General features: G+C 34.6%; 2 protein-coding genes, 1 long non-coding RNA gene and 3 pseudogenes across 3 annotated transcripts; 1 reads left to right on the top strand and 5 right to left on the bottom strand.

The window, feature by feature from the left end:
* Positions 1-306: 306 nt before the first annotated feature.
* LOC126707616 (F-box protein At3g07870-like) lies at positions 307-1,940 on the bottom strand. The gene has a single exon (XM_050407373.1). The coding sequence runs from the start codon at positions 1,734-1,736 to the stop codon at positions 489-491; it is 1,248 nt and encodes a 415-aa protein (XP_050263330.1). The 5' UTR covers positions 1,737-1,940; the 3' UTR covers positions 307-488.
* A 1,652-nt stretch (positions 1,941-3,592) lies between these two features.
* LOC126705191 (probable 26S proteasome non-ATPase regulatory subunit 3) lies at positions 3,593-7,411 on the bottom strand (annotated as a pseudogene).
* Positions 7,412-8,618: 1,207 nt separating this feature from the next.
* Positions 8,619-9,900, bottom strand: LOC126705190 (F-box/kelch-repeat protein At3g23880-like). The gene is made up of 2 exons (XM_050404110.1): positions 9,776-9,900; positions 8,619-9,489 (listed from the first exon to the last, which is right to left on the bottom strand). Exons 1-2 carry the CDS (start codon positions 9,898-9,900, stop codon positions 8,619-8,621), a joined length of 996 nt encoding a protein of 331 aa, XP_050260067.1.
* Positions 9,901-12,420: 2,520 nt separating this feature from the next.
* Positions 12,421-26,853, bottom strand: part of LOC126707619 (probable 26S proteasome non-ATPase regulatory subunit 3) — a 153,546-nt pseudogene continuing 139,113 nt past the window's right edge.
* Positions 18,349-19,995, top strand: LOC126707623 (uncharacterized). The gene is made up of 2 exons (XR_007648998.1): positions 18,349-18,653; positions 19,374-19,995. It is a non-coding gene; the product is annotated as an uncharacterized LOC126707623 (long non-coding RNA).
* On the bottom strand, positions 22,086-26,551 carry LOC126707621 (uncharacterized; annotated as a pseudogene).

Raw genomic sequence — 26,853 nt, 5'->3', positions numbered from 1 at the left:
TAACAACCAACCAATCAGTCACATGCTCCAACAATGGAGCACATGTTCTAAATTTAATATCTGCTACACTACTAAAATAGCATAATACTGCCCTTATCAACATACACGTGCCTAAGTAATTATAACCAGTCTTGAATTAGTTCATACAAGCAAGCAAGCTTTTATTACGCATAGTCACTACTTAGCATCGCGCCAGAGCAGCTCATAGGCTCAGGCAGCACCAGATCAAAGCACACAGCACCACAGCAATACCTCTAGGATTTAGACAACACCAGATCACAGCACGCATATGAAACAAACATAATATGAGATTCCTAAGAAGCATTAAGTTTTGGTATAAATCAAGAATAAAATTCACCTACATTACATCAATACTTTTCTGCCTACCTCAAAACAAAATGATACCAAAGGAAACAATATGATAATGGTCTCATTGGTATCACACTTACATAACAAAATCCTATGATTATCACTAACAATTTCACTTCTTATCCAGATAGTTCAGTTGCTTCATCAAGTAACACAAGGCTTTCCACAAAAGTAGTAGCTATATCTGGAACCTTTTGGAAACCAAGATCCTTCTCATGTAAAGTTTCAAGGTCAAGTGAAACAACCACGTACCTCTTCTGTCCACCATTGGTTACTGGATAAACTTTCTTTATAACTAGCAGTTCACCACGACTGGTGCAACCAAAGAAACGTACAGAGACAACATTTTCAAACCGGACAAAAAAAAGTTTGCTCCATGATTCATGTACACCATACTCCCCCATCACCCATATGAAGCATGAATGAGGTGTATGCGACCTCATAAAGTCATTGTATTCGTCTTCATTGACGTGGTTGAATCTGAGGTAACCCAATGTAATGAAGGCCAGTTTCCCCTTGAACACCAACAGAGAATTTGGGTCTGCCATTAGACCTTGCGGTAGCAATTGTTGTACATCAGGAAGTGCCATCTCTTTAAATTTATCATTATTGACATCAAATGACAAAATCATGCGAAAAGGCGCGGCTTTACAAACGTCTCCCAACCAATGCAAAGCCCCACTAACAAATGTGGTATTCCAATTGTTGAAAGGGGAGACCATAAAAATGTGTGTCAATGACATTCCAACCCTTCTCCAAGAGTTGGAGCTAAATGTGTAAACGTCAGCTCCAAGCTCAACCCAATGGTGGTTGGGTTCAGGTGCAGGCATGTGAGAGATCATGACAACCTTGTAGTCATTGGTGTTGGACTGATAAGCAAATCCAGTAGAAAGCCAATCACGTTTGGTTGGGGAAAAATCAGGCAACCTCTTAAGTTTTCTAATGCTGGGGTTCCACAAATATATATGAGTGGAAGTTTTTCTTAATTCAGTGAGACACACCAGGCCATTGCATGAACTAACTGAGTGGGCATTAGATAAAAGAAAAGCAAAGGGAATTGGGTACTCAGAAATCCTATTAAATTTGTGGTCATAACCATCGATAAAGATTGGGATGTTGCTGTTAAAAGGAGTAGAATTGTTTATGAGATAAGCTAAGTTGTTGTTGTTGTTGTTGTTAAGATTAAGATTAAGGTGTGTGGAGATGAAATTAGGAGTGGTGATTGAGAAATCCCAGGTTTTAGAAACACACCTGAATCTTAGGACTGATTTGACAGGTAGGTTCGCCAAGATGTTGAGTACGATGTCATGTGGGAGATGGTCCTTCTTTTGTCGGAGGATCCGACGAGGTTCCTTTGTTTGAGACATCGAGAGGCCTTTTAGGATCAGACCCAGAAAGCCAAAGAGGTTGGTTGGAGTCACCAACAAAAAAACGACAAGCTAAGGCTACTGAACTGAAGAAGAAGAGGAAAAGATCGTTGATGATGAAGTTACTGACTGAGCGACCAAAGTACTCTATTGTTGTTGTTTTGAATTTGATGAAATAACAAAACTGATTGTACCTTCACTACAACCCACTCTTCACAGCATAAATAAATGGCAAAGTTTGGCTTTAATTCCGAAAAGAAAAGAAAAGAAAAAAAAAATACATATTTTATGCATGTCAAATTTAGTGTTAATCATATATTATCTGTTTCTCAAAAAAAAAAAAAAAAAAAAATTATATATTACTTAATATTTAATATATAAATTTATTTTTTTACATCATTTTAGACTCTAAAAATTTTAAATTTAAACATTTTATTAATGGCATAACTATTCGTTTTAATTTTTTTTTTTTAAATTTTACAAGTAGATAATATAATGTAATAGTAAATTTTTCAAAATTTACATTTAATAAGAATCGGTTACTATGGAATCATGGCAATACTTCAAGGCTTGGTCTATACACCCAACCCCTACCCAAGATTTGCTCATTGGTAGGAAGTTTACTTCAGGAATTTCTTGATGCTCAAGATCCGATACCAGTTGCTCCAGTGTCATCAGCGAATCATCAATCGCACCCACCTGAAGCTTAGATTTTTAAAGCAAATTTTGATGCTGCTGTGTTTATGTCATGCAACTTGGCAGTTCCACTATCTCAATCTGTGGTTGAGTTATAAGCGTTAGCTTGTCGAAGGGCAGTGCAATTTGCTATGGAGATAGGCTTAATAGAGGTGATCTTTGAAGGTGATTCAGTCTATCTTTCAAGGAACATTTGATTTTTCTGCATATGGCCACATTATAGAGGACATTCGTTCTCAAGTTGCTGCTCCAGTTTTCAGTTTTTTGCCATGTTTCTCGCAATTGTAATATTGTTGCAGATACATCAGCAAAAAAAGCTAAGAATTGTATGGGGCTATAGGTTTGGTTGGAAGACCTTCCTGAGGATATTGCCCCTTTAGTTTCTTTTGATGTTCATTAAGTTTTTCTTGAATAAATTCCCAGGCTTCTGCAAGTCTGGTTTCTCAAAAAAAAAAAAAAGAAACAAAAAGAATTGTAGTCATGGCTAAGTTTGAAGCAAAACTTTGTTCATAAATAAATAAAAAAAATTCTTCATTCTTTGTGAGATACGCACATAAAGTGAAAGAGAAATGAACATATCTTCTCTTTTTTTTTTTTTTAATTACTTGTGAAGTGATTATAAGGCCAAGAGAATACATATATCCTATACTTATACTAATGAGTAATTATTCTCTTTATTATTGGGGTCGCTCTTTTGACAAGCTTTGAATATAAATTTTCAAACATATTTAGAGGGGTGGGGGTGGAGATGATTCAGATGTTCCAAAGTACAAACAGTTTAAGCCATAGAGATTTTGAAGCTGTATGAAGTAATTGAAACCTTGTTGAAAGGTAAATTACCGATACATGCAATACAATACTCAACTCCCAGGACATTTGATTGGTTGTATACTTGTATATGCATGTTATGACCGATGCAGCTCAAGACAGTGCAGCGTTCACACAAGCAATAGGAGCAGCGTGAGACAACAAAGCCAAGCTTTTTTTTTGAAGTGACAACAAAGCCAAGCTTGTCGGTTTAGTTCCTTAACAGTTTAATAATTTGAATTTCAATCAGATTAGTTGGTGATGAGGTTATCTCATCGTGGTCTATTTATTTAAGTGGAACGCATAACGAGAATCAAGCAACATAAAAGTCTCTCTCATTTTCAGAAGATTAATAATCACAAATTCAACTACACAACCCTTCCATTATTCTTGAAAAAAATTCAGGACCAAACAATGCAGTAGTGAAGCAACTTTGATATAAAACACTTCAAATGTGCTCCCAGCAAAGAGTTTTAAACCAAGGACTATATAACATGAAATACATAACAGCAATACATCAATCACCAATTTGCTAATTACACAGTCATTGACCAACCAACCCACACTAGGAAGGGTAAAGCAATAAGTGCTCCTTTTCCGCCTTGAGAATATGTAGAACATTCACTTTGTAATCGCCATCAACAACACAATACTGAACAGATGAAATTTCAGAAAATACATCAATATGGTGAAAGAGAAGTCAGTCAGATTTTATTCAATGAACTTAAGACATAAAATAAATTAAATGAAAGGTCCAAAATGGTCAAAAAACCAGTAAATGAAAACATGTTTCCAGGGAATTTCAAAGAGATGAAAGCTTGATGGAAAACATTGCACAAAGCATTAAAGTGCCTTTTGCATATTACTGTGCAATCAAAACTCACTGTCATCCCCCTCAGCAATGTGCTTTGCAAGCTCTTGTTCCTGCTGTTGTCTCTCCCTCCTCTTCTCAGCACTTTCTCTTTATGAGAATTTGGTGGAAATCTGAGTGCACACACAGCCTCATTATGCATATTGAGGCAGAAAGCAATCCTCGAGTTAAAATGCAAATTTGAGGTTCATTTGTACAGCAGACGTCCCCAGTCTCCTTTGATGATACCATCCATCCATTTGCATGATCTATTGTGGCATCAATTGCACCATCTTGAATTGCCTTTGATACAATACTCTCAGCATCAGTGACAAGGTTTGCAGAGTCCAGTCTCAGCTTTGCAACATCAGTCAGAGCGATACGGGAATAAGATATACTGATGATGTGAAGCCTAGTCCTTAAGACATTGTGCCACAGCCTAACAATCAAATTATGGGTCTGGTCTGAATTGAAAGTATTAGAAAACTTCTCAGCAACATGCCTGAAGAGCTCCAGATCACCAATCTGTACCACCTAAAAACACGTTGTCTTTGTCAATATCGACAGCAAAAGCTCATGAACCTAACTAGAGAGTAGAATCCCGAGTGGCCATATTTCAGGCCTCACAGAGTCATTTGCCAGGTGTCATGCTAGTAATTATCAAAGTAAATTGACATGTGAAAAACTGTAGTCTCAGTTTAGCCACATTCTGCATGGCATGTGATCTACATTTATAATATAGCTTACTATCTGGACCATAAAAACATGAAAGAGTTTTCTCAGAACATTTTCTTTTTAAAGTCCTACTTTTAAAGCTAAGAGAAGACAATCATAAAATTACAATTCTCTAACCTTGTTCTCTACTGTGCTATCGATGGGTACCAATGAAAAAAATCCTATGCTAGCAATGGGTTGGTTAAGGATCTGAATTGATTTGGAATCAGATAAACATTATCATGAAAAATAATATCTGATAATATGAACTCAAATGTTCCTGACCCATATTAGTTTCCCATCTTCAACTTTTAAGGGATCATCATTCACTGCTTTGTCTATTTGACTCAAAAGCATAAATTTTCTAGAATTATCCTTAAAACTTTTTGAACTTTTCAAAGAGACACAACCTTATGTAAATATGAAAAGTTATAGTATCATTTTTAAACTTGGATTTAGGTATATATTAATAGAACTTGGATGTCATTGTATCTGCATTCTGCACTTAGTCCAACCTGCTGACAGCCCTATATTATATGGAAAAAATGAACAACTAAAGTACTGGGAACCAAGACCTACATTTGTCAATTCAAAGGATGGTCTCAAAGCCTGATCCATGCCATTCTGCATAAAAATGGTCCTTTCAGGAACTTCTACTAGCAGTAAGCAAACAATGATTGCCCACTTGTTACATTGAACTTGAAAACCAAATGCAGCAACAGGGGCTTTCTGAGCAGCTGCAGAAGGGATTCTTTGCATCTGTATGCTCCAACTGAATTGTCCTAATCTTTCCTAGGTTGAAAAGGTAGCAGCAGAACTGCAACAGAGAACTTGTTTCAGAATGTGCAGCTTATAAAAGTGAAACAATTTAAAATAGAAGCCACGTTTACTGCCCCATCAGTGAATTTCAAAAATAAGAAACCCTTCCATCCCTCCACCCAAAAAAGAAAGAAAAATAGTTCCTTCACTATTATCTCTAATTTTTCTACGGCAATTGGATCCTGTCCATCTATGTTTTCTTTGACATGAACTAAATTTTCACTAACATTTTCCATTTCTTTAAAAGTTTACAAATCATATATAATTTAAAGCAAACATAGATAACAATATATTTAGTAAAGACTAGCAATGGAATTGCTAGGGAGCAAGCATGAGGAAGGGACAAAAGGTTGACAAGAATGCCATTAAAAGATAAGCTATGTCATGTCATGTTATTATCTCTGGCATAATTGTTCAACCTTTTGCAATAATTATACTATCACAGGACTGAGCCCTAAAAACTAAATATTACAGTTGCAGATATGCAACTTGTCCTTCCACAGAAATCTAAACCATATCCTACATGTCAGTGACCCCAAGGTGTAATGGGCATATAGCTTTTTAGTAAAAAAGAATTTTTTTTGAGATAGTTATAATATGCAGTTAACCCCCGTAGCTTAAACCCCTTCCCCCTTGTACCCCCAAGCACTTTGTGTATGGGGAGGTGCCAATGGAGCTACAAGGCTCTAGGCAGCTTTGTAGTAAAAACAATTTAGAGTTACCTGCTGTTTTGAATGGGCTCCAAATTGAGGTGCCTTTGACAGAAGCTTCTTTGCCTGATCATATAAGTCGTAATGATCAGGTAAAGAAGTGTTTCCTGCATCATACCAATATCCACGTATAAGACACCGGTAATATAGACACATATGATCTATCAATTACAAATTTATCTGATCCAACTCACTTATCAAAAAATTAAATAAATAAAATTTACCTGACTCAATTCTTAGGGTGTGCATCCAAGTACACGGGCAGCCACAAAAAGGTGCAGTGCAAGACCTTTTTTTTGTACATTGTGGCTAAGTTCATTGTTTTAGAAACGCAAATTTCATAAAATCACATCAAAATCTAAACTTCAACACGCAATTACCAATATATAAGCAAAGCAATCAAATCCCAGGCCACCAATTTCAGAAAGTCCATTTCTACTTTGTGGCTAAGTTCATTGTCTTAGAAAACACCAATTTCACAAAACCACAGCAAAATCTAAATTTTAAAATGCAATTACCAATATTTGAGCAAAAAACAAAAAAAAAAAAAACCCCAGATTTCCACAAATTCAACATCAGCCAACAAAATTTAGATTATAATGCAAAAACCCAAAACCCAAAAAAAAAAAAAAAAAAAAAAAATTAGAGATGTATAAAATTATAAACAATTATTGGAATATATAATGGTTTTTAGAGGTTGATATTACTGTGCAGAGTTGAGAAGAATGCCATTAAAAGATGTCTTCGATAATCTGTCATGTCATGTTTATTATCTCTGGCTTAATTTTTCAACCTTTTGCAATAATTATAACTATCACTGGACTGAACCCTAAAAAGTTAATATAAAGTTGCAGATACGCAACTTGGCCTCCCGCAGAAATCTGAACCATATCCTATATTTCAGTGACCACAAATTGAAATGGGCATATAGCTTTGTACTAAAAACAATTAAGAGTTACCTGCTGTTTTGAATGGGCTTCAAACTGAGGTGCCTTTGACCTAAGCTTCTCTGCCTGATCATATAAGTTGTAATGAAGGTATTTGCAAAGTAGTAGGTTAAGAAGTGTTTCCTGCACCATCTGTTATCTCAATCTTCCTGTCACAGGAATGAGATCCCCATGAGAAGTAATATCACAAGCTCAATTTTCTTGGAAATGTTTATCTGTCAGTTGAATGAGCTTTTTGTCATTAAAATTGCATGGCAAATGCACAGCAGCCACTAGCAAGATATTTATCATTCTGATCAAGGAACCAAGCACAAGACATTTGCTGGGCCTATGCTCGCCAAATAAGAACTTCCACATCACAATTTTAACATTCTCATCTTAGGGCTTCTTTTCTTCCCTCTTTTTTGTTCCATTTTAATTTTATTTTGTTTGGATTGTAGTAAGATCTCTAATCTAATCTGACATTCTCACCTTAGAGCTTCTTCTTTTCGCTCTCTTTTTCTCTGTTTTTATTTTATTTGGTTGGATATAAATAAGGTCTTTAATCCAATTGTTTACAAGTTATAACACCATCAGAGAGGCACACAAAAAGTTACAAGTAAAATGTCATAATTCTTTCATGAAATTGCCACAGGCATTGCTAAGAGCTTTGGTAGCAGGTAGTGTTTAAGGGTTGATTGAAATATTGAAGGATATGACTGACCTCCAAGAATTGAGAGGGGGAAGAGAGAACAGGAAACAAAATTGTTGGTTAATTTCCGCACGATCTCCTTACAAGGCCAAATACCTATTTGTACATGAACCATCCTGACCAGTAGATAAATTACCTAGCTGTTCTAGTAACTCCTTGTGCCAGCTGGCATAACTAACTCTAACAACCTACCAATTAGTCACATGCTCCAACAACTGAGCACATGCTCTAAATTCTGCTACACTATTAAGCTAGCATAATACTGCCCTTATCAGCATACACATGCCTAAGTAATTACAACTGGTCTTGAATTAGTTCATACAAGCAAGCAAGCTTTTCTTACACAGTCACTACTTAACATAGCACCAGAGCAGCTCATAGGCTCAGGCAGCACCAGATCAAAGCACACAGCAGTAGCTCTAGGATTTAGACAACACCAGATCACAGCACACATATGAGACATAATATGAGATTCCTAAGAATCATTAATGTTTGATACAAATCAAGAATAAAATTCACCTACATTACATCAATACTTTTCTGCCTACCTCAAAACAAAATGATACCAAAGGAAACAACATGATAACGATCTCATTTGTATCACAATTACATAACAAAATCCTACGATTATCACTAAGATTTCACTTCTTATCCAGATAGCTCAGTTGCTCCATCAAGTAACACAAGGCTTTCCATGAAAGAATTAGCTATATGTGGAGCATTCTGGAAACCAAGATCCTTCTCATGTAAAGTTTCAAGGTCAAGCGAAACAATCACCTTGCGTCTCCGTTCGGCGTTGAATTTGGGATAAACTCCATTCTTTATAACTAGCAGTTCACCGAGACTGGTGCAACCCAAGAAATGTACATAGTTAATATTTTCAAACTTGACAAAAAAAAGTTTACTCCATGATTCGTGCACACCATACTCCCTCATCACCCATATGAAGCATGAATTACGATGAGAAATCACAAAGTCACTGTATTCATAGTTGATGACGCCACTGATGTGGCGGTAACCCAATGTAATGAAGGCCAGTTTCCCCTTGAACACCATCAGAGAATTTGGGTCCGCCATTAGACCTTGTGGTAGCAGTTGTTGTCCATCAGGAAGTGCTATCTCTCCAAATTTATCATTATTGACATCAAATGACAAAATCATGTAAGGAAATGCGGCTTCAGAAATGTATCCCAACCAATGCAAAGCCCCACTAACAAATGTGGAAGTTTTATTGGTGAAAGGGGAGACCACAATATTGTTTGTCAATGAGATTCCAATCTTTCTCCAAGAGTTAGAGCTTAATGTGTAAACCTCAGCCTCAACCTCAAACCAACGGTGGTTGGGACCTGGCATTTGATAGATATTGACAACCTTGTAGTCATTGGTCTCAGACTGATAAGCCAATTCAGTAGAAACCCGATCAAAATGTGTTAAGGAATATATAGAATCAGGCAACCTCTTAACTTTTCTAATGCTGGGGTTCCACAAATATATAGGATCAGCATTAGTGGGATCGTCTCTAAATTGATAGAGACACACCAGGCCATTGCATGAACCAGCTGATAGGGCAGAAGATACAAGAAAAGCAAAGGGAGTTGGGTACTCGGAAAATCCTATTAAATGCGTGGTCGTAACCACCGATAAAGATTGGGATGTTGTTGTTAAGAGGAGAAGCAATAGTAGGAGGAATTTTTATGAGATAAGCTAAGTTGTCGTTGTTGTTGTTGTTGTTTTTGTGATAAATAAGGTGGTTGGAGATGAAATTAGGAGTGGCGATAGAGGAGTACCAGTTTTTGGAGACGCACCTGAATCTTAGGACTGATTTGACAGGCAGCCTTGCCAAGATGTTGAGTACGATGTCGTGTGGGAGATGGTTCTTGTTTTGTTGGAGGATCCGACGATGAGGAGGAGGTTCCCTTGTTTGAGACATTGCTAGGATGAGACCCAGAAAGCCAAAGAGGTTGGAAGGAATCACCAACAAAAACCAACAAGATGAAGAGGAAAAGGTTGAAGATAATGCTGCAACTGAGCGACCAAAGCAGAAACGTTTGTTAAAAATATCAACTTTTTTAACTTTGCTTTTTGTCTGATGATCGGAGGACGAGGGTTTCTCTTGTTTTGATTCTTTCGAATTTGATTAAATAGCATCACTGAACTTATTGTACCTCTGAGTACAACCCACACGTTCCCTTTCTTGGGGTCCGATGTTTGAAGTTTAAACCCTAGCGGAAAGTGGAGCTGCCTCTTGCAACTAACTCTTAATTTATTAGTTCAGTCAAATCAGGAAATTAACCTTAAATTTCAAATATTATAATTACTTGTTTTAGTTTTCAAACTATATTTTTTACTAGCATCTCAAGTTTAAGAGACTCGATTTAGAGTCTATAAATCGATTTTTTGGAACCCGATTTTCATGGGTTGTTCACGTCTAATGTGACACTTTTTTCACGTGACATCTACCTGAAAATCGAGTCTTCTAACCCAAAAATAATAATTATTAATGACCCAAAATGCAGAAACAGCAAAAAAGAAGAAGAAGAAATGGAGATGCAAGCTCAACCCAGGCCGCAGCGCGACCCAGGCCTCTCGGATGAACACATATTCTTCTCTGATGAACACATAGTTTTAGGAATTGCTGTTGTCGTTGTGGTTTTCTTTGTTTTGTTTTTAGATGTAAATCGAGTCTTAGAGACTCGATTTCCAGGTATATGCCATGTAGAAAAAGTGTCACATCAGACGTGAATAACCCATGAAAATCGAGTCCCAAAAACTCGATTTATAGACCATAAATCGAGTCTCTTAGACTCAAGATGCTAGTAAAAAAATATAGTTTGAAAACTTAACCTACTAATTATAATATTTGAAATTTAATGTTAATTTCCATTTTTCTCCTATTAGCTCTCTTATGGGATTAGGGTGAAGTTTGCATTCACTCACAACCATAGTAGTTTGTTAGGGCTCAATCTAATATTCGCTAACGGAGGGTGTCCCTATAGTCATTCTTAGGGGGTGAGTCACAAATTCATAATGGTAGCCCAACCCCCTTTTTTGGCCATAAAAAAAAGAAAAAAGAAAAGAAAAAAAAGAGTAACCCACACACTTCAGGCTTCAAGGGCAGGTTTAAAATATAAATAAACAAATAAGGGCTATAAGGAGGATTTTTGTTTTTATTTTCAAAATAGTATAAAAGTAATTTTCAAAAAATTGAAATTGAAACTAGTTTTTAGATGGTAATTTTATATTATATGTGTTTGACTCCCACTTTTAAGAACAATTTATAAAATATTAAAAACAAAAAAAAGTCTATTTTTCAGATTTTTAAAAAAAAAATCTACAAAAAGTAATGTATAAAATTTGTATATCACTTATTTTATTTTATTTTTATAATTATAAGTTTCAAATTTGAAGTGTAAGAATTCTTTTTTGATAAAGATAAACTTATTAATTTAAAAGATAGAAGGGTGTGGACAAATATGTGAGGTCCACTGTTTTCAATTTATTTATAATTATGCCAATAAAAACATTTTCTATACCCTAAAAACATCCTCTCAACCATTTTCAAAAATCTTGTTTTGAATAAGGAAAATAGGAAACAATTTTTTGAAAACTATATTTAGAATTTTAGAGAACATTGGCCAAACAATAAATTGAAGTGTAGGACCCATCATTTTATGAATTGCAAAACATAAAACTATATTTAAATACTCTTATTAAACATGAACTTTCTCCATTCTTTGTGGGACACACACACCAAAAGTGAAAGGGAAAATGCATATGTCCAATACTTAAAATATAATTATTCTCTATTCTTTTCGTTATTGGGAAACACGCTCACAAAAAGTGAAAGAGAGAATGTATACCTCCTAGGACATTCGATTGGTAATGAGGTTATCTCATTGTACTCTATTTATATAAGTGGAAGTGGAATGCATAATGAAAATCAAGCGGAATTAAAAATAAAAAATAAAATAAAAATCTCTATCATGTTCAGAAGATTAGTCATCTCAAATTCGACTAAACCAAACCTTCTGAGGAGCAACTTTGATTTAAAACACTTCAAATGTCCTCCCAGCAAAGAGTTTTAAACCAAGGACTATATACCATGAAATACATAACAACAATATAACAATCACCAATTTGCAAATTACAGGCATAGACCAACCAACTGGTCCAACCCACTCTAGGAAGGGTAAAGCAATAAGTGCTCGTTTAATGCCTTGAGAAAATGTAGAACATTCACTTTGTAACCGCCATCAACACAAAAAAAAATTACTCGGGAACAGATGAAATTTCAGAATATACTTCAATATGGTGAAAGAGAAGTCATTTAGATTTTAAGCAATGAACCTAAGACATAAAATAAAATAAACGAAAAGTCCAATAATGGTAAAAAAACCAGTAAATGAAAACTTGATGGAAAACATTGCATAAAGCATTGAAGTGCCTTTTGCATATTACTGTGCAATCAAAACTCACTGTCATCCTCCTCAGCAATGTGCTTTGCAAGCTCTTGCTCCTGCTGTTGTCTCTCCCTCCTCTTCTTGGCACTTTCTTTCTCTTTATTAGAATTTGATGGAAATCTAAGTACACGCACTGCCTTATTATGCATATTGAGGCAGAAATCAATCGTAGAGTTAAAGTGATGGAAATAGGGTAAAGTAATCAAAATTGTAAAATTGTGTATTTTTATATTACGGGGGGTTAAAAACTTAAAATGAAGTGAGCATTTTGTAAAAAAATTAAAATTATTAATATGTGAGTTTTTTTTTGTGAAATAAAAAAAATAACAAATATGTAATAGAACTATGGAAATAATTTAGGATGTTCCTTCCAACATGCATTATTGTTTGTATGGGCCCTCTATCTTTTGAAAAACTTATGGTCTGTTTGGAAGTTTAAAAAAGGAGGGAGATTAGAGTAAAGGGAGGGAGAGTAATTTAATTATCTTATTTGGAAGTTTTTTAAAGGAGGGGGAGGGGTTTAGAGGAGTTTCAACTACCTCTAACCCCTCATTTTTAATTCTCCCAAATTGGAGAGATTTGGAGGGAGAGTAGAGTGGATATATTATTGATCAAATGAATTCCTTAATTTACCCTTTCTAAATTAACAAAATTACAAACTGATTATACAAATAATCTTTGTTTGTTTTCTGAGAAAATTTAAGGTGAATGAAAAAAAAATTGAATCTCACTATTTCCCTGACACTGAAGCTAAACAACCCCCCTGATCTAACAACATTTACACTACACTCCTCTCTACATCGCTCCGTTTGTTTCCCGAGAAAAATACCAAAAAGAAAAGAAGGCGCAGGGCATGGTAGTGAGAGCGACAGTGTCGCTCGCTACTCTCACCCTGATATGTTGTCCTCTTTCATCAATCTCGAGCTCCCTGGCGAGTCACTCACTCACTCTCTCACTGACTCACCGTTTGCTTAGCAATTAATAGTTGATGAAGCTAGTCTCTGGATCTGGAGCAAAGCTAGGCTTTTCAGTGGATGAGGACGAAGACGAGTCACCGACGATGAAGCCGAAGGACTCGTCGAGGTCTAGAGCCGGAACTCTACACAAAAATCGGTCATTGATCAGTTCGGGTCGTGGTTGCTTCCTATGTGAAGCTTCTTGAAAATTTCCCATAAATAAAGAAAATTTATTTTTATTTTTGTTATAATTTTTTTTGAGGTAATAAAAATTATTTTATAATAGTTAATAGTAGTTTTATACTATTATTAGTGGTATTTGATGGAATGAGAATGTTGATTAAATAATTATTTAATCTAACAAATTAATCATAGACCAATGTTGCAAGTCCATTTTCAAATAAGAGTAAATTTGTCTATTTAAATCATTTTCTCTCATTTCTATCCTAATTTTTAAAACATCCAAACAAGAGGAAGGACTAATTACTTCCCTCCCCCTTACTAATTTTAAAAACATCCAAACAAGGCAGGGGATAACCATTCCCTCTGCTCTCCTCTCCACTACTCTCCTCCCCTCTACTCCCTTCTACTCTCCTCTCTTTCTAAACTTCCAAACAGGCCATTAAATTATTGTTTGTACTGCATTGCGCATGGTCAGAAAATTATTGTTTCTAGTCTTTACTTTCCAGAGAAAACAAGGAAGAGAAAAAGCATGGCACTGCTAGTGCTAGATCGAATAATTGCACCAAGGAAATTTCATGGAAGAAGGATATACAGCTAGCAAACTTGTCTCAGCCTTTTGCTAAAAATTATTTAGTTTAAAAGTATGTTAAAATATATTTTTAGACTGTCCATATTGATGATGCTAAATAATTATATTGCTATTTTTTCCTCCACCAAATACCAAAATGTGCCCTACAATGGTGGAGCCAAAGCTATATTTTTTGGCTCCATAGCTACCGTGCACGGCTATTTTAGCTGTGCACTTGTTATGATCCTAGTGTCCCACATTGGTTAAGTGTAAACTTAATCATATACTTATAAACTCTTGTGCACCTTCCTCTTGTAAGCCGGTTTTCAAGGATGAATTCTACTAATGGGTTTGTAACATTTAGTATTCAAATGAGTTGCGACATTGTAATAACTTGATACCAATTATATATTTTGCGATATATTATAATAGAAATTTCAAAGAGATGGCTAATTGCAACAAATTTAACATTGCAATAACTAAATATCAATTATTTTACAATCTATTGCAATGACAAACATAAAGCTGCAATGAATATATTATTACAATCATCTGATTCCAATTATTTTACAATATATTGTAAGAAAAAATATGAAAAAAAATAATTATTACAATAAATATACCGTTGCAATAATTTGAACCCAAATTATTTTTGTCAATTCTTTACAATCTATTGTAATAAAATTCATGAAATAATAGCCTTTGCTACAAGATATTCGAAGTAATAAATTGTTTATTGCAATAGCAAATATATTATTACATCAAAATTTTTATTAAAATATTTAAGGTTTATTGCAACAAAATTTTTTTGTAACACAAACTTATTACCTCAAATTTTATTGCAACACTTCGCATAAACTATTATAATGACTTCGATGTTATTGCAACGATTTTTAAGTAAATATTTCCTCTTTATTTTTAAGTAAATATTCCCCATTGTGTTTTAAGCATTTGTAAAATAATGTAGAATAAAAATCAGTTAATGTGACTTCTCACTATTGTTTGCCTTCATGAACCACAGTGTTTCTGTGGTTCCAGATTGTCCAAAATGTAGTGAAAATGGCTTGAAGATAAATCATTGACTTAGCCTCCAGTTTTTTGTGTCTGTCTAATAAATTCCCAACCCATTGCTGCACCGAGACATTGGCTAGATCAGGTATGAACAGCTAACGGAGATCCATGCCAGCAAGCTCTAGCAAAAGGGCAAGACAGAAATAGGTGAGTTGTGGCTTCATCTTCATCATTACACAGGGGGCAGGTGCTTCGGGTTGGTATTCCTCTATTTTTTAGACTTAGGAGAGTGGGGAGGCCATCATGCATAAGCTTCCACATAAAGTTGCAGATTCTCAGGGGGACTTTAACTTTCCGGATCAGATTCCAAACCCCTCTATGGACATGATTAATTCTGTCTGAAAGGATTTGTGGAAAGGCAGTGAGAGTCCTCAAGAAGCAGATTGTAGGCATTCTTTTTGACATTTGTTTTCCTATGGCAGAGTCAATGACCGCACCAACTTGGACATCAAACAGTCTTCCATGACCATGAGGTCCATTTCATGCCTCTTCTTCTTCCCTAATTTTTTTCCCTATGTCAACTGCTCTATTTGAAAATTTCCATTGGGTTGTTTTCTGAATGATTACCCAGGAAATTTGTTGGGATTATTTTGTTTACTATTTTTATATTTTTATTTTTTCTCTTTTGGAACTAACAACTATTACAGTTTTGAAATTAATAGCGTTGACCATTGGTAGTTTCATTACGTCTTATCAAGCCCTTAGATTAAATAGCATTGGCCTTTGGATTGACCTCTTAGAAATTGCCTGCAACTTGTCTGTCAAAATACTTGACTATAAGATTTTTGTGACATTAGGGCATTGAAAGTGTATTTATCGAGGGAGTCAATACCGTACCGGAGGCTGTACCAGTTTGACCAGCGGTACGATATATTTCGGATACCGGTCAATACCGGTGTACCGTTTCGGATTTACCGCTATTTTTTTATATTTATAAATAAATAAATATATATGTATGTATGTATGTATGTATGTATGTATGTGTGTGTGTATATATATTATAATAAATATAAAAGTTTACCATAAAACATTTCCTCAATTCAGAACTAATTATTCATGGTTTTAGACTTTAGTATCAATTAAAAGAAAAAAAAAACACAATATAAAAAATAGAAAGCTTAGGCTCCGCTTGGGAGGGGGGAATGAAATGAAATGGAAAGGAATGAAAAAAATCATTTTAGAATATTCTTCCCTTCCCTTGTTTGGGAGTTTTAATGGAGGGAATGGAAAGCTCATTCCCTTGTTTGAGAGTTTAAATAGGAAGAAATGGAATGGGTAGGAGGGAACGCTCATTCCTCTCTATTCCCTTAAAACCTCAAATTTTCATTCCCCCCAAAATTGGGAGGAATGGGAGGGAATGAAATTTGATTTAATGATTTTTTTACTAAAAATCTCAAAATACCCTTGTATATTCAATTCTTTATTTTAAAATAGGGGTCTAATAGTAATATTGTTATAAAATGATTTCATTCTATTCCTTCCATGTTACTCTCAAACAAGATTACTTATATTCCATTCATTTTCATTCCTTTTCATTCGTTTATTTTAAAACATCCAATTAAGGTTACTTAATTTCATTCCATTCCATTCTTTTCCATTCCTTTTCCTTACTTAAATACATTCCATTCCATTCTATTCTCTTATGATCATTCTATTCCATTCCATTCCCTTCCCTTATGAACTCCCAAGTGGAGCCTAAAAGTTACCATTACATACTAAGAAAACAAATAATACTAATAAGTTAATGCAAATAAGTTACTATTCTGTCCTAACAAAAATTCAAAAATTACAAAACTTAAAAAAAAAAAAAAAAAACTTTTTTCCTGTACCGGCCGGTACGCCCGGTACCAGCTAGTATTTTCCGAAATTGGCCAGTACGGCCAGTATTTTTTCCGGTACGAAACAGGAGATTATATGTATCAGTTTGCTTGCCAGTACGGTATATTCTGGTGATACTGGCCGGTACGGTATGGAATTGACTCCCTTGGTATTTCTAGGATCCTTTGACTATTGTGTTTATTATACTTGAGTTGTGAGGTTTGGATTGATGCTTTAGGAGACAAAGAAAACCTTAAATTTTCAATATGTTAGAACACCATCTAATTTAAAATTGGGAAGTCCCTTTTAAGTCAAGTTTTTGTGTTTTAAGAATTTGCATGAGCAGTTGGTTTATTGAGAATTACATGAGTTATTATTGCTGGCTTTGACACAAACCTTATGAGAGCAAAATATCCATTGTATTATGTGGATAGATGACTTGCTTCGAAAATTTTCAATTGGTTAATTCTAATACAAAATGTCCTTTTTAGCTTATTGTATCTATTTCAATAAATCTTCATATTTTATTTATTTTTTCTTGCATTAGTTTTAACATAGCCAATAATATGTTATTGGAACAGTTGTTGAATCACTCTGTGTCATCCCTCATCAAGCAATAAATCCCAATGGAAGAAAGCAATAACAGATATTCTTGTTGTTTGAACCCATAACCTGCATTAACATTGAATACATTTGAGTCTACTAGCCTCTGCTGTTTCATGATCAAGATGCTATTGTAAATGGGGTAAAACTTGCAACCAATACTTCATTTTTTGTTGTTGTTGTTGTTGTTGTTGGTAGGGTGATTGAAGTGACACGTGGTGGGTCTAAAATTTAATATTAAATTTAGTCTCTTAAGAGTAAAATGAACTGTTATATATTAAAATTAGAATTAAATTCTAACCTTGTATATACTTCCTTATAATGCTTCTCAGATCCACTTGAATAAATCCAAAGCTAGAGGCACAAAACTTGGTGTTTCATCTATTGCTAAAACAAATGCAAGTGCCAAAAGCAGGTAAAGGCTCTTATTACTTCCTCAAACTTATGAGATTCTTATTTTCCTTAAGACCCCTCATAAACTTAATAGTGGGTACATAATTTGCGATGCATGTAAGCATTCAAGAATGTCTTCAATTGTCGAATATGAGAACTTTCCCATGGGTAGGGCGCATAATATACTTGGTGAATGATAAGATGAATCCTCAAGAAAGTTCATTTATTTGGCTTATTTGTATTTGATGCAACTAGAAACCTTTTCTTTTCCTTTTTTTTTTTTTTTTTTTTTGGTTGTAGAAACTGTATTTTCATATAATTAAGAACTTTAGTGGAATAATGGATATGATAAACAAGTTTGAAAAGCTGAGTTTCTTATTTGAATGCATGGAATTCTCAGATTTTTAAATTATTCAATTTTATTTAATGGCATGTCATTTTATGTTCATGTGTTTCATATATCATCCAATGATGGGTAAACAAAATTAATGGGTAAGGAAGTTTAAGTGAGTAATCATTTTTTCTTATTCTAGAATTCCTAATGCATGTAGAATGGTCAAGAGGAAGAGAAATAAGAAGAATGGTGCGGGTGGTGGTACAATCATGGTCCCCTGGTCCTACGCTGATGGAGGTTAAGAACATTCTTCAAACTTAGGTACTGCCTTTATTTTTCTCTTTTTAAAAATTTAAAATTCTAGAGGGTTTTGTATGATTGTTGAAGTTGGAAAAGTGAGATAAATGGGTTTTTTGAGATTTGAGGATCAGTTAAATGATGGAGCTTGCATATGTTCTTTTCAAGAGAGAATGTGCTATCAATTTTTTGTTATTCTGATGTGCAGGTTATTTTATTTTCTTGAATATAATTCTTTTGAAGTTCCTCACCTTTGATGACCAATTCATGGACATATTTGGGTATAAGGCTCTTATTAGTAGTTGGAACTAAGTTTTGGACTTTGAAAATTTCCTCTTTATTTTTAAGTGAATATTCCCCATTGTGTTTTAAGCATTTGTAAAATGTAGAATAAAAATAAGTTAATGTGACTTCTCACTAAATAACTAATTCACCTACTAACTTGGCTCCCCATAATTTTTATTTTCCACAAGTGATTAGTATTTTTTTATTTTTAGGAAAGCCATCATGTTATGTATGTATTTGTCTTCTTTATTTGGTTATTAGAAAGGATTATAACAATGTCAAAGACATTTTTGTAAGGTGATTCATGACTTCATTCTCAACAATTTAACTAAAATACTATAACTTTATTCTACCATTTATTGTCAAAAAAAAAAAAAAAAAACTATTAGATTGATGAAACTGAACATCAAACTAACTAGTTTTATTTTTTCCTAGTGGCAACCTTACTGGGTCATCTACCATGAGCTGGTGATGACTACAAAGGAGTACACGCGAGAGGTCATGGTTATAGATCCTAAATGGCTTGTGGAAATGGCGCCTAGATTTTTCAAGGTGGCAGATTCTACAAAGCTGAGCAAGCGAAAACAACAAGAAAGGATTGAGCCACTTTATGACAGATATCACGAGCCGAATTCTTGGCGTTTGAGTAAACGCCGTGCTTGAGATGTCTCGATGTCATTCATTTTGATTATGGGTATTGCTGTAAATCGGAATGGTGTTGTTTGCATGTTTGTCCCTTGTTATTTGATGTGGTGCATTCAGCAGGAGAGAAATACCCAGCACTTTGAGGATTCAGGAAAAACCATTTCAGATCTTAAATTATTTTTAAGACTCTTTAGGACTAGGTTGTAGTGTTAGGTTTTCATTCTTTTGTTTCAGTTCATGGTTTAATGGACTTTTGTACTTTATGTGCTTGATTTTATTGTAAAAGGGAGTTGCTAGTTCTATTCAGATTATTGTTACACTACAAGAATTTTATTGTATTATTATTGTTACACTACATGAACTTAATTATAAAAGGGAGTTGCTCGTTCTATGCACTGTTTTCAGTCATTAACCAGTTGTTGTAAACCAAGTCACTCTAAAAAACTCATCAAAACCATGCTACAATAGAGAAGGTAAAATTCTTAATGATGGCATAAAACTATTAAGTCTGTTTTCTTAGATACAGTTTGTTGCATTTAGTTTATTATATGACACACACACATATGTTCCTATTAAAAATATTGTTTTACATGTTGACATCATGTACACATGGTACTAAATTACTGTGATAATAAGAAACCCACTTCCACTTGAAATTTATTTCCCACCATTGAACTACTATGCTAAATGACATTCCTTTAAAACTCTACATGTCAGTTGTTCAACTGCCTGTCAATGTATATCTGACCCTCTGTGATATATCCCGTAAGATCGGGAGTTGGATGCATAATGTCTGAGCAAACAAAGAAATCAATGTTCATGATTTTTTTTTTTTCTTATATCAATGTTCAAGATTTTTTTTTTGTAAATCAATATTCAAGAAATGATTTGTTATTAAAACAAGATCGGAGAATAGGTGAGAGGATTTGAGAATGAGAATCCATTACCATCATTAGGCAATGCTAAAATCAGAATTTTTGTAATGGAGCCTTTTCGCCCTTCAATTCTTCCAGCACACTTCTAAATTGTTTCCAAATCAGTATACGTATACCCAGGATACCATGCCTTCCCCGCACTTCTTGACAGGCACTAGAGACCTGCACAGTAGCAATCGGTTGTTTGTGTCAAGCAAATTGTTTTAGAAAACTTTTGAGGCTCTTACAGACTACTCAAAATACTCTGGAGTCTGGACAAATAGAAAAGTTTTGACTTTCAAATATACTAGGAAGCCATGTAAATTTTACAAATATATTATATATTTCCAAGTATTAGAACCACAAAAAGATGTTGAAGGATGTACAGGCAGCTTCATGCATCCTTACATTGACCTCTCTTTTTTTCATAAATTACAGTATATGGCACAGCCCCAGTGCAAATTAAGGCGTAAAGATTTTACATTACCTCACGAAGAGCATCAGCATAAGAACTCATATCTGTAAGTATGACAAGAACATTCTTCCCACATTCATAAGCCAAATATTCAACAGTTGTAAGAGCTATGCGAGGAGTGATAATATGTTCAATTGTAGGGTCATTTTCCTGTAAAAGAGCACATCAGATGACACAGATTATGAATGCAATTTAGACACTGTAATTTGCCCTATTTTCATTCTATAATATTATAAAATTATGTAAATCAAAATTTCTTTTTATTATGTTTAATTTTGACTCATTTGAATTAATAAATGCCTTTGTTTAATTTATTATCGACAATTAATACTAGATGTACTCACCAATCTAAAGAAAATATTCATTTTGTAAATTAATATTATGCTAAAATATTAAACTCACTTTCTAAGTTTTATTCGTTTCAGTCCTTTGATTTTGTTTTTTTCATTTCAGTTTGTCAATATTTCAGTCTGTCAATATTTGATTTTGTTTTGCCACAATTTACTTATAAAAAAGGCATAAATTATTTCTCTTTTTCATGAAAATTCCAAACTATTTTCCCCCGCAAGCCGTTTGTCCTCTTTGGGGAGCCAGGCCTGCAAGGATTTGTTCTCGGCCCCGAGTGTGGTGTTTGGGATTTTCACCTCAGGCACTTTGGCCGATATTGGCTTGACACCCTAGTCCCACATCGGTTAGAGATGCGCCCCACTCATGGTTTATAAGCTTCTGGAGCGACCATGAGTGTATCACTACTACACAGCTAATCTTACTTTTTTATGTTCGGATGGTAACATGATCTTGTATAAGATCTTCGTCTGAGAAGTACAAGCAAGGCACATAGCACAGGAAAAATATTTCAGGCCAGGCTCCAAGCCCATAAGCAGCAAACCCTATCTTAAATCCATGACAGGCAAGGTAAAAAAGAACACGTCTAGCATAGCAGCTCAACGCCCATACAAAAGCCATAAGTTGCAGTAATCATTTTTCCAGCAATGAACGTCCAACGTTCACCGATGATCCGAGCTTTATACCATCAGCTCATATAATCAAAGAGAAGCTGGCAACCAGCAAAGGAGGCTAAACCCATTTAGACAACCAATAAAAAGGAAGTAATTGGCCTACAAATGTTAACACCTTATATTTTGATAGCAAATGGCAATAACAACTTGATGATAAATCTGACCTCTTTTTACAATCTTTTATCTATTGGCAATTCATATGCCAGACCTAAGGACAGTATCATACAAAAGCTTCTCTCTCTCTCTCTCTCTCTCTTCCCCCCAATCCCCAAGAAAAAATCAAAGACATGTAAATGCCATCTTCTCACTGCACATCCACAATCCATAAATCCTATCTGCTATCAGGGAACTTAGCCTCGTATGCCTGGGGCACCTGCATGCATTTGTAGAATTTACGTGTAGTTTTACTATTAAGGACTACGTATTAAAATAAACAAAATAAAATGAAGTGAGAAATTATAATTACCATATAAGTTGCAGTAATCATCTTTCCAGCAAACCATCTACCATGGAGAGCACGTTGTGCAGCAACTGCACCTTGTGTATTTTCAAATCGCAAATACACAAAACCAGCATTGTTCCTGTAATCATAAATACTACAACAACAACAAAGAGTCCCAAAATTTTGGGGTCAGTTATAGACCCTCAACAAAGTAATTAGGTTCAGTCACATGTATTCTTTTCCTGTATTCTATTCTATCTAAATATATCAAGAATATTTGAAAGAATGGGAAAAAAGAGGGGGGGGGGGGGGGGGGGTGGTTCCACACAAAAAATAGCTTACTTGTCTACAAATATATGTTTCAATTTCCCAAACTTCAAACATTCATTTTGAACATCTTCTTTGATGTCCAACTCAAATCTGGTTCCATCTGCCAAGGGGGATATCATTTTGAACATTATCAGCAACAGGAACAAGAAAGGAAAATTAGTTTAAAAAAGCATGCCCCACCAACCTCATCATTTGGATCAAACATATCCTTCAATAATAAACATTCACTTGGAACACCAATTGTATCAACAGTTGGCAAAGTAGCAATGGGAACTTGAAGACCTGTACCACCATGTCCAGCAAGAGCAGGAACAAGGGGAGTAATCGGAGATACTGCAGGTAAAGCTCCTAGAATAGGCACTGTTGGTAAAGTAAGGCCTGTGCTATTGAAAACTGGAGTGCCAGCGGAACCAGCAACGCTTCAAAGGAAAGGAAGAAAATTTAAGAAGAAAGAGGTCAATTTCAATATACCGCAACAAACTAGGAAGAGAAAAACCCAGATCCAGAGCCACTGCGGTCCAACTTCTGCATGAGAAGTGCTCGAGATCGTGCATTTTGAGACTGAGAATTAAAAGAAGAATTGTGTCAGCTTGGCCAATAATTTATTTGAGAGAAATAAATAAAAAAACAAACAAAAAATTGTGAATAACAGACCCACCAGAAATTCAAGAGAGAGAGAAAGATCGTTAATTGATAACTTAAAGATGGAAAATGTAAAACTTACTTGAAAATGCAAATGAAAGAAAAGGAGAAATAGGCTCAAAAACTAAAACTTTTAAGATATCAAAATTATTGTTGACATAGAATCAATTAAGATTAACATAAGGTCATGATGGATTTTTTTTGTGACATAACAGCCACACCAAAAGCATGCTTTAGGTAATACACGCTTTAGACATGTAAGAACAGTCAAACACCTTAGACTTTGATTATCAAGATTGATTATCAAGCCTTAGACAGTTAGACTTTCAACCAACTTCAACAAGGAGAAAGAATTTTTATTATTTTTATATTATAAAAAAAAAAAGAAAAAAAAAAAAAAAGGAGAAAATGGAGGTATAACTAACCAAGCCACCTCCTTCATCATCATCAAAATCACCAGAATTTGCTCCAACATCTTGCATTCCAGCTCGATCAGTAAGAGCTGAAACCTGAACAGGAAAAGAAAAGAAGGGGGAAAAGGAGGAGCGAAGTCAGGTAAAAGATCATATTCAAAGTAGAAGAGCCTATAATAAGAATTTTTGGTACAGCATACACCATTCATTCATGCAGCACTGACAGCAGAAGAATGCCATCAAGTTTTATACAGAAGCACGTGCCAAGTTACTAAAGACCAGTAACAGGGCAACACAGGCATTCAATTGTTTGATTTGAAAGCATTGATCTTAGAAAGGACTCTGGATCACCAAGTAAAACTCTTTGAAACTGTTGTATTAACTAATACGCTGCTACAGAAAGTAACAGCCTAAAATATGTGAAATGACAAGAAGCTGGTAATAAAACAATGAGATTTGTACACTGTTGTTTCAGACTCAGTGCATTGAAAGATTGAATGGCAATACCTTGATAAGCTGACCCGCAATCTCCAACTGTTGATTCAGACTCAGTGCATTTCTTGCGTCTTCAAGATGTGCAAACAGCAATAAACAACTTATTCAATTAGCCTACTAAATCAGAAGGAACCTTGGTGTGCATATAATATGCCATCTAGAACATCAGCAGAGCCAAGAACACCATATTAAGATATTATACCAAGTGATTTAGATGCAAGCTGTATGTGATGTTGAAGCCAATTATCAATCTATAAGAGTAAAGGACTAATTATATCATTCAAAGCTTCTCGTGTAGTTAAGCATGCAAAACTGTGTTGCATAGAAATTTTAAGTGCTGCATTTTCAAGCAATTTCACAAATGTTTCACAAATAGTACTCACCTGGACAAAGCCATATCCTTTGCAAGGTCCAGTTTCATCAACAGGCAACTGCACCAGCTCTACCTGACCAACTGCTTCAAAAACCTGTTCAAAATAAAAGCAATGGATCAACAGAATTTAGTAAAGAATAAACATATCAAGAATCCAAAAAGAAGTAACAGTCTGATACAGACACTAGATGCAGGTCCCAGATCACATGGCTAGATTTTGAAAGCTCGTGTCAACCCAACTGATTAAAAATCCTATTTAATTTAGGGATACAATTTTAATTACTTATATTGTAATTTGGTTATTTACTTTCCCACTTAGTTCAGGTATTTATTTCATTTTCTGTCTAGATTAGTAGAATTTTTTTATTAGTCAGAATAATTTCCTTTCAGTGTCAAGTTGGTTAGTTTAATTTAAGGACACCTAGAGTTCAGAGTTATTGACAATTGGCTTGCTTAGTAAAATTTCTTTTGGAACATTTCCAATGGTTTGGTGCTGACTCCAGCCAACACTAGGTGCTGACTCCTAGTTTTTTACATTTTCTTCTTTCTTTCTTTTATTGAGGTTTTTTTTTTCAGTGTTTGCTATGCATCAAAATTTGGTATCAGAGCTAGGTTGTTCTGTCTCAATGACAAGGCATGATAACCATAACATAAGAAAAATAAATCAAGAAAACCAGTGAGAAGACTAAAGGGAATCTTTATAGCTGAAAAATTCTCTCACTCAACTATAAATTAAGAATTTATCAAAAAAAATGTAAAAACAACAACAAAAGCATATGATTGTAACAGGTTGAAATATCCTACACAGGTTTACCACATTGCAACCTGCCTTAAGGTTAGTCCAATCAACCAACTCTAATAACTTTTGCATTATAATAATCCTATGGAATGACTGCAAACAAATTATGCTTACCTGACGAAGATCAGCTTCAGTTATGTTGTAATGCAGATTCCCAACATACAGCCTTCTGGCCCTTCCTGAATAGAGGCCTATAAGCCCACCTGATACACCAGCCACTGCTGTAGTTGACTGGACCAGATTCTTTTCTGCTTCTGATGGTTTTACCGTAACTGGTTGACCAAGAAGAGGAAGACCAGAGAGTGCTATTGCCATAGGTACTGACATTGCATCATAGAACTCAATATAACTGCCAACAGAAACAATTTTAGTATAATCATAAGAATTGCACATATAATAATACTACAAGCGCCAGACACAGTACTAAATTAAATGAGTACCAACTTAAAAATATTTCACTTCCCTTCAAACTAATCACCCCAGGAAAAAGATTAACATTGTATCACAATATATCTAATATCTAAAATATTCTACAGCAAGAAACTAGGGTCCTTGCAGATCACTTTTCCCAAGTTCTAAAAGAACTTTCCCCTGAATGATATAAATCAAAGGTGAACATAATATGACAACATTCATTCTGCCAGATTTTGGACTGGTGCCACTCATGTTTTATCCTAGCTATGGCAAACAGAACATTCCATTTATTTTCATAGACTTTTTTTTTTTTTTCTTTTTTCTTTTTTTTCTGTTTACAATACAGATGGATCTCCAAACCTATGTGGCACAAATTTCTGCAAATCCCATATCTATTGTAGTTTTTTACAAATCCCATATCTACGGGAGTAGAAGGTTTACTTTCTTTAACGAAATAGCTTCATTTATTGAACTGAAAAACAAAAATGTAGCAGCAATTTTAGGATTTAATACAACATGAAATTTCCAAAAATTTAACATTTATTGGTTATGTTTATGTATGTGAACTGCAAAACAATTTCAACTAAGATGTATTCAGGGAAAATAAAACATACCCAACTCCTTTGGATTGTCTTGAATTGCGGTCCATTATAAGGCGTGCGTCTCAAACCTAAAAATTGTGCTCTCCAGATTTTAGAAAGATGAGAGACAAAGAAACAAGGTAACAATTTACATTGGAGTGTGAGAAAAAAAGAAAAATCAACTCATAGTGCAACATTCCTCAACACTTAAGGGTGGATTTGAGCAACGGATAGAATTAAATACATAGTTGAAATTGAACACTTTTTGCCTCATTTTACAACATGTCAATTTGCTTTACGTCAAATCCACCCAGAATTGATCATTGCCTAAACAAGTGGGGGTCACTTACACCAGATTTTGTTTGTGTGCATT

The sequence above is a fragment of the Quercus robur genome, chromosome 11, assembly GCF_932294415.1.
Source record: "Quercus robur chromosome 11, dhQueRobu3.1, whole genome shotgun sequence".
NCBI lineage: Eukaryota > Viridiplantae > Streptophyta > Magnoliopsida > Fagales > Fagaceae > Quercus > Quercus robur.
This window is presented reverse-complemented; position numbering and strand designations above follow the sequence as displayed.